This window comes from Trachymyrmex septentrionalis, unplaced genomic scaffold (genome assembly GCF_001594115.1).
Source record: "Trachymyrmex septentrionalis isolate Tsep2-gDNA-1 unplaced genomic scaffold, Tsep1.0 scaffold80, whole genome shotgun sequence".
NCBI lineage: Eukaryota > Metazoa > Arthropoda > Insecta > Hymenoptera > Formicidae > Trachymyrmex > Trachymyrmex septentrionalis.
In genome coordinates, this window is record NW_017305988.1 from 1,423,316 (window position 1) to 1,432,455 (window position 9,140).

The 9,140-nt window shown below is 33.8% G+C and overlaps 1 protein-coding gene across 1 annotated transcript in view; it reads left to right on the forward strand.

Annotated features, from left to right (window-relative positions):
• The first annotated feature begins 8,391 nt into the window (after positions 1–8,391).
• The window catches only part of LOC108754615 (homeobox protein Hox-D4a-like), a 1,458-nt gene continuing 709 nt past the window's right edge, over positions 8,392–9,140 (forward strand). Inside the window, exon 1 of the mRNA XM_018497051.1 lies at positions 8,392–9,058. Within this exon, the coding sequence (XP_018352553.1) occupies positions 8,392–9,058 (667 nt within the window). The remainder of the gene's footprint in view (positions 9,059–9,140) is intronic.

A 9,140-nucleotide genomic window follows, 5' to 3' on the forward strand; every position in this document is an offset into this window, starting at 1 on the left:
AATTATAAACAATAAACTTTTTTGCTGGAAGTATGATAATGGACTTGATAATTTTCACGGTGGATCTCTTAATTTTTTACGCGCGCAATAACAACATAGAGTCACGCATCCTTCTCTTGCTGTCTCTGAGTAATAATAAATGACTTCGGCAGGAACTGTCTAATTACCTTCATGGACACTGCACAGATGCACGATGCAAATACTGATAATCATGTAACTTTTTTGTCACTGGTTTTACTACGTCGGTTGAATTAAATGTTCAGTTAATTAATAAAATAAAATTAGAAAAAAATCTAAAATAATTAAAAATAAAATACCTGGCGATTTGTTGTATATCTTAACTTTTAGTACATACGATTGTCATTCATGTCGTGCACATTTCTTTTCTTTGAAGTGCTAAAGGCATGGCTAATTTTATAAATATTAACGCAAATTTCGTTATCATTGTACGCAGCTCTTTTACCACACGGAAAGAAAATGTTTGATTGAATTAATTAGAATTCTGGTGGAAAATGAACAGAGTTCTAGTTAAGTCTACTAGATTTCTGATTAAATCTATTGAATTTTGATTATTTCAATTAGAATTTTAATAGATTTAACAAAAATCTTATAGATTTAACTATAATTCTGAATCGTTTATTTTTCATCAGAATTTTAGTTAATTCAACCAAACATTTTTTTTGTGCATCGTAAAAAAGCTGTTTAGCGACGTTATAACGATAACGAAATTTTCAAGAGTTACAGAATAACTCAGCCTGTTGATTTTTACTTTTCTCTTTTTTTAATACACAATTTTATGAATATTTTCTAAACATGTTAAATATATGTAAAATTACTTGATAATTTTTGTATACTTGTAAATGTGATAAAAATTTAACCCACGACACGAACTATTCGTCGTGTGTAGTAAATGATCGGATAATCATAGTGTATAGTAAGGATTAATTTTTTTTTTTGTTAAAATTTTTGATTTTTCTTAATAAACATTTGTCCATCCGTTTACATTTGCAATGATTTTTTAATAGCTAACTAACTCTTACTTATATCTTTTTTGTTTTTTACTAAATAATTATATATAAATATTTAAAATAATATGTTCCAAAGAAATTAGAAATTGTTGAATATACAAGTCCAATAGACTCATCTGACTAATAAATAAATAAATATATACGTACATATATACATATTTGCACCACTAATATGGAACACTAATAAACTCAAATAAAAATGATAGTAAATTGGTATAAGATAACGACATACAATACATATACACATCGATCTGTACATACGTGCGGCCTTAACACAGTATAACGATATGACAACGTAACGTCTGAATTTGTAATCGTGCCACTTTTCTATATGCGTCATTCGTTTTAGCGAATGTCATATCATTGGCGTTGTATCGCGTAGAACAAGTATAAGTGCTTTTTTTGCAGTCAATAACCGATTATAATTATCGCGCGTTCGTCGGCCAGTGCAGTTTACTGTCTTGCAAGACTATATTTTTCTCAACAATATATGACTACAAATAATCGGGTAATTATATCTAATGACCGCGACGAAGAAGTGTAATGATAACGAGCTACGGATAACGTCGATGGACACGAGCGGCTGGTGTCAATCGGCTGTAATCTCGATCGTAAATATCAAACAGCGCGTATATACACATATAGATATAGCGTATAACCGAATGCGTGAATTGGGGTGTTAATGAGCCAGCTCGGTGATGATAACTCGCTAAATGCCGGTACCGTACATGCGAACCGCTTATTTCAACCCTCAAGAACTTGCATCTGCATTTCGTACGAATGCATTCGCGGTGTCTGTATGGTAATGCCATGACTTCGGCCAACAAACCGGCAATGCATCGTTAGCCCGACTGGCTGGCAGATAAATGACGTGGTCGCCTCACATCTGACGTGAATGAAGCCACGATGGCTTACCCGCGTATATACCTACATGCGTATTTACGCGCTCGTGTGCAAGCCCGTAGTCGATGTGCCCGTACAACCTACGCCATTCCACTCGGTGATCGCAATAACTACCTAATGGTACATCGAACGCCATCGTCTAGCCGTGCAACCTCGACTTTCCGCGTGCGAGTTTTACTCAGATCAATTAAACATTTTGTCGATACCGCAGAATTTTCGCCCGGAGTGTCCGCGCTGATTTATCGGCCTTCGTTAACGTTTGATGCCCAGTAAGCGATCTGCGTAATGATTATTGCGAGTACGAGCACAGGTAAGTAGGTTTAATGAAATGTTTCGTCAACCTTGAAGTACTAAGCCACGGCGATCTAGATCCAGTTGATCCTACGAGCACGTCAAAATGATTTTATTTAACGAGAATAGATTTCGTGGGAAAATATCGATCAGTGATCACTATTATTCTTTAACGATCATATCCGGTCGTCGAAGCGTATGATTTATGTAATGGTTTTTCCAACGCGCTTACATCATAACTTCCCTTAGGCGTTATTTTTGCATTCATTTACGCTGCAGTTTTCTAATACAAAACTTTAAACTTTGTACGATCCAGAATATTGCAAATAGTACAAAATAATAATTTTAACGTATATTACTTTTTGCGTACGATTATTCTAACATGGTCTTTTCGCATTAATTATTTTTTTTTTATCGAAAGAGATTATATTTCATTATTAAATTCAGATTAATTAAAAATTTTATAATACTATTTTCTTAATAGTCGATACATTTATGTATATTTGTTATCGATGTGACAACCCTTTGTTAAATTTACATTATTATTAGTAATAAAATGAAGTGTCATAATTAGATTATTATCGGTATCTTAATCGTGCGAAATTATTTTTCGGCTCAGATGGCAGTTTCTTGAATGCTTGAAGTATTTAATGTGCGTGCAAAATTTGGGAGTGGCAGTTACACACGATACGCAGCTACAAGAGAGGGTAGAAATTGTCTTCCCTAGCAGCAGAAGAATCCACTGGTTTCCGGTACACGCAAAAGTCTCATTAACTTTCGCCACCCGATATACATCCCGTTTTAAAATGGATCTACTGTTCATCGACCAGAAACAGTGAGAATAGTAACCGACCAAAAGAATACATTTGTACACAATAAAGGCTAATGTGATTGCAAACAATAAAAGATGATATAAGTTTAATGTTTTGTAAGTATTAATAGATTAATAATTGATATTGCAGATGAGATTGAATTCGAATTGAAGATCAGTTGTAGACCATTTATAATTGATCGCCTACTGAATCCGGTTTTAGTTTTTATTCTCCGACGTATAATTTAATTCATGAATTTATTCTCGATATAAATTATCGATTAAAATTATGCTAATGTGCATGTAATAGGTTAACGTCACATATATATCAATGATCAAGCGTGCGTTGCTTTAATTTACAACGTTACGACGGAACATCCTACGCACGCCGCGATGAGGAACGTCGACGATTCCACGGCGGATGAGCAGCTAGCGAAGCATCGTGACGTCGGTGGACTATCATCGTATCAATGCGGCGGAGATTGACAGTCCTGGTCGTGATAAATGATATTTCCAGCGTCCTACTCCCCCTGTACCCGCTCCTCTTCCTCCCTCGTACCACTGCGGATCCATCCCCGCTGAGTTCGGCTCGGCACGAGGGTGCCCCGACCGAGCAGACTGAGTAGTGAGGAGGGAAGATATTCGCGGCGAGAAGTAAGTAAACACGTTACGCAAACAAACGTTGAATCGATAATTCCTCTCTCCTTAAAAGTACACTTCATACATGAAATTTGCAAAAATATATCTGACAGAAATATTTCTTTATTGAAACGTACCGATTCTTGATTAACCAACTCCTTGGAATTCTTCGATACATAAACGACTCTTCGAACACCAAGCACGACAGTGTGAAGTCTGAAAAATTAAACGCTCCAAATTTGTCAATGCTTACTTTATGGGACATGATGACTTCCCGGTTCTTTATGATGAATGAGTCATAAATACTCTCGAGTCGTAAACTCGTGCGCACGATGATACCTGAGACCTTTACGGCTTTTCTGCATTTAAATGTGAGACTATAAAACTATTTTCAACGTCCCAGCAAATAACGTTAGCTTAGTTTTCTCCGATGTCTGTATTAAAAGAGAAATTGATCGCTTTATAAAGTGCACTTCACGGAAAGCGAGTCAAGATATAGACAATATATTTATGCAATTACATATTTCATGAAACATCTGAAGTGTACTATTGATTTTCAATTTCACACGAGCTGAAGTAACTATATAAATAAGCACATATATTGTATTTCGTAAAAAAACAAAATTTATTAAGTTACCTACATATAATATAATTCGGCAAAAAAAGTTTTTACTTTGTACATCTTTGACAAAATAATTTAACAAGACATATAATGGAAAACTGTATGTGAATAGCATAGGAAACACAACAAAGCCAGGTTTCTTGTTAGATTTTTCGGTGTCCTTTGCCATTCTATGCCGACAAAGATTGGGCAATTGTTCGAAAGTTTCGTTTCGAAAAGACACGTTCTGCCCCAACGTTCTCAGCATGATCTAGTGACGTTTTGATAGTTATTGTTAGAAATAAATTTATTACAAGAGACACATGTGTATAACGCGAATTTATTATTTTTATGTTAAAGGAAAAAGATTTGCAATTGAAAATATTACAGTAGATTTAACACTAATCGAATTATTTTAACAATAATAAATAAACAAGATGCTAATGGACTCTCTACAATAAAAATTATAAAGTATAGAAATACAGGCGGGAGAACCAACCGCAGAACTTAATACATAAAACATATATTTTTTCAATTATACATAAAGAAATCTGATGTTCAACTCCGTACGTTACAACTATACGTTTAACATATTTTGGATACGTGGTTGAGCTCTCTTCAGAAACCAATACATAAAATTAAATAACAAGACTTTATCTTCTCAAAAGAAAAACTGTGCTAAGTTATTCTCAGAGCAATGAGAACTGTTTACACGACAATTGGAAGACTGTGTGGAGAAATTTGGGTATACAGTCGTGAACAAAGTGTAGTCGCGATGAGAATATAAAACTGTCATTTAAGTATGAAAATTAGTTCAGTCAATGTAATATTAAAAGAACTATATAAGAAATGATTGCGTCCTTATTGTAACCGACACTGACTCAAATTATTTTATTAAAGTTTTTAAGACAAATATATATTTAAATTTAATAAAATATTTAAGATATCAAAATAAATAATTATTTTATATTGATATATAAAATACCATAGATGGCATAATTGGTCGCAGAATGGCACACCGCAAACGAAATAGAAATTAATCATACAATAATAGATACCGTCTGGCTTGATTTCGATACCCCCAATTTTCCCAAATGGCTACGAACGTCTTTCTCTCTCTTTCTCCCTCTCCTTTTCTTTCCCTTTCTTCCCCTCCCTTTCCGTTTTTGCGAAAATTCCTTATTTCAATGGTCGCTCACATGGCGGAGAATCGGCTAGGGATTGATCACATATGTCACCCTATGAGATGTTACACCGTTCGAACAACGCAAACCTACGCAATCTGCTACATTAACTAATAATCAGTGTAAATATATTTCTCAAATATTTTATATTTTGTACAGTTTTGTACTAGACTTAATTTTTATACGCAATAAATTTTTAAACGTAGCATAATATTTAGAGAATAAAGTGGATTATACAAAATTATATAATTTTGTGTTTAGATTATTATAAATTTTACTATGATTGCAATGTTTCTATTTTACCCGTTTAATATTTTCACTTGTACATTGATGATTGTTGAAAGCATGTCACGTAAAAATAGCAAGATGATTTGTTGAATATTGTCATTTTTGATAGTTTAGTTGACTTTTTTTAGTTGACTTTTTTACGCTTTTCTTTTTGAAATTATTGCCATCCAAGGTCGTAAAAGGCTTCAGGTTTTGTTCACCTTTACCTACCTGACAGAGCAACCTTATAGAGGACTACATGTTGTTTCTAATACAATAGTCACAATAGTCACGTAGCTTGCATAAAAGTGTCTAGTGAAAGTTAAGACAAGCGCGACGAATTTTTCGATGGACTGAGATAACGTACAAAATCTAACTAGTTTAACGTTACTATAAAAGAAACTTGTAAAGCGTAAAAATTATTTTATTTTGCAACATTCCAAGATGCATATTATTTAGATCTCTTTATTTCTTAATAATTATAATAAGCTTATCTCATGTCATCATAAACAAACATTATATAATAAGATAAACTTACATAGTAATGCCTTTCAAGATAAAAAAAATGTGTTGAGTATCGATTAAGCTCACATTGAGAGCAATCAAATTACTATCAACGTGTGATAATTATGCTATTTTAATTTTTAGAAAACGTTCTATAACGTTTCTATAACGTATATTATACATCGACGACACAACGCAAGCCAGCGAAAATAAAGTCAGTAGCCAAAATCATTAACGGAATGCTCCCAACTCGGAAACCCTCGACCCTTCCCACAAGTATCGCCCGTCAGGGATTATTATTTATTGCTATCATGCCAGTCGACTAACATAGAATGCATTTCACGTCCACACGCGTGAGAGTGCGGAAGCATTCTTCTAGCGTCGTTTAATTCACCATGTACGCCTAAATTTGACTGTATACATGTGACGCGTACGAATGTGTGCATGCATGCAGACGCGTGTCCGCTCGGATCGGCCGTTTAGAATCCCCGCCCGTAGGATTGGTCACCATTTCGAACGCAACTATCAATCACTTTTTTTCGACCGTGTTTTACTATTTATAGTTTGTCCGCAAGGCCGTCTATTATCTTCAGTTAAGGATAATTGTTTTCTTTCAACTCTAGCCCTCTTTACGCCTTGTCCATCGTGTTTAATTAATACGTCTCATTTAAACGTCTCTTAATATTCCTGTTATTTTATATAATCGACGATAAACATTCGGCGGAATCCGCCATGTAAATATGCTTACAAATATTAACGTTAAGAAGAAAGATTATTCCGTTTGACTAATACATAACATAAACAGATACTCATGCTTCTACACTCGTGGCAATTGTTTCTAATCCTGCGTTTACGAATTAATAACTAAAGTGAAGAAATGTTTAGAGCCGAAAACGAAGAAAATTAAAAGAAAAAAAAAAGAGTGAAAGAAAAATACGAAAAATAAAGTAAGTATAAACTCTGTTAGTTTCATTTTTTTACGTCTGTTTTTATTTATTCTGATGGAAAAATTAGATAAAAATGGTTTGATAACAAAAACAAAGAAATTTAAACAAAAAAAGTATCTATTTTCCGAACAATTTTGCGACTTGGAAGAAAACAAAAAGGAGGTATTATTATTAATAATTAATCAGTTTTGAAAAGAAATTTACTTTGGAGATTTTTAAGTTAAAAATAAAGATTTTATATTATTGATGTTTCCGATATATTTGTTTTTTGCATTTCATAACATTTTTATTTTTTGTCATTTTCGTACTTAATTTACAATATAATAATAACAATATTTAGTACACGATTAAATAACATAATGAAAATTACCGTGAGATTGTTAACGTATTACTTCTATAAGTAATCTTATATTAAATGTAAACTGTATTTCTCTTCTCTTAGAAGCTCGATTCTATAGCAAAAATGTATGTGCACATGGTAACACGGTATTGTGTGAAGTTGAAGTCGGATTGGAAAGAGAAGAGAGGGAACAGTATAGGTTTTGGTGTCAGTAGTGTGAATAGTGGGAGGAGACTATAGCGCGAACAACAGAACAAAAATCGAATATATATATTGGGGGTGGCCTTAGCAGTGAATGAAAGAGCAGCTGACAAAGAGACAGAGCCCCCCTGCGATACCTCGGTCTAGCAGAGAGGCGCCTATGGTGACTTTTGCCAAGGGCAATAGTATCCCCCTCTCCATTCTTTCAAAGATCTCCGACATTGAAAAGCTCTGTCGGGGTTTTCGATAGAACCGTAAAGTCTTCCCCTCCTCCTCTTTCCTCCCTTCCCGTTATACCAATAACACCCCTAGAACAACCGAAAATCTGTATAGGTCACAGCAGTGACTCGTAACTAGTCTTGCCGTATGCTTCGATTTTACGAAATGTGAATATATGTGTATATATGTTTTGTGAACTTTAAGTCGTGAAGTCTCGCATTCGGATTTATAAGTGCAAAAATTAGAGATTTTTCATAGATTTATGGCCAGCGATTTAGTTGGCGTGCAATAATTGTAATGCAGCTGTACATAGCTGTTAGCTAAAAATAAGAATATGTGATATAATCAAGAAACGCGCGGTAGCGTCTCGCGTAAAGTATATGTGTTCGCGATACAGATAGCGAGACCGACAGACAACAGTCAATCATTAAATTATACATGTGAATTTGTGATAATATGGCTACGAATTCAAACAACGATCCGTACTATTCCCCGATAAATGTACCATCATATCAGACGTATTATCAGCAAGAGAGCAGACCTGAAGGACACGTGTCATCATCTAACAGTTTATTAAGGGATAGACTAGTACATGGCAAAAAAACAGTGACACAAAATTATGCATATTCATACACAAACGTAAATGGTATGACTTCGTCATACCAAATCACGCCAAACAGTCAAATGATTTCAGATAATTCACATCAAACCTCTTCTGGACTAGAATATCCTTCATCATCTGAAATATCGGTGAAGGAGTGTGAGGAATTTCTTAACAACTTACAATTAGAAGAGCAAGGTCAGCAAGAAAAATATAATAAATATGATCAAAATTATCAAGGACACAATTATGTGCAATCACATAATTATACTTTATGTACTCCTGGACCATCCACTTCCATTTCAATGCAATGTGAACAAGAGAAGTCAAAGCAGCAAGCCATGTTTAATGTACAACAAGAATTGCAAAGCGGCAGCTATAACAATAATAACAATAATAACAATAATAACAATAATAATACAAGACAAAGAAACAAGAATATTATGTCCAAGTATAACAGACAAAGAGAGCCTTATTCTAACAACGTTGGAAATTATCCATGGATGTTTAAAAAGACAATGGGTTAGTTATTTACTGTAATATATATTATATATATTATAACATATATATATATATATATATATATATATATATATATATATAT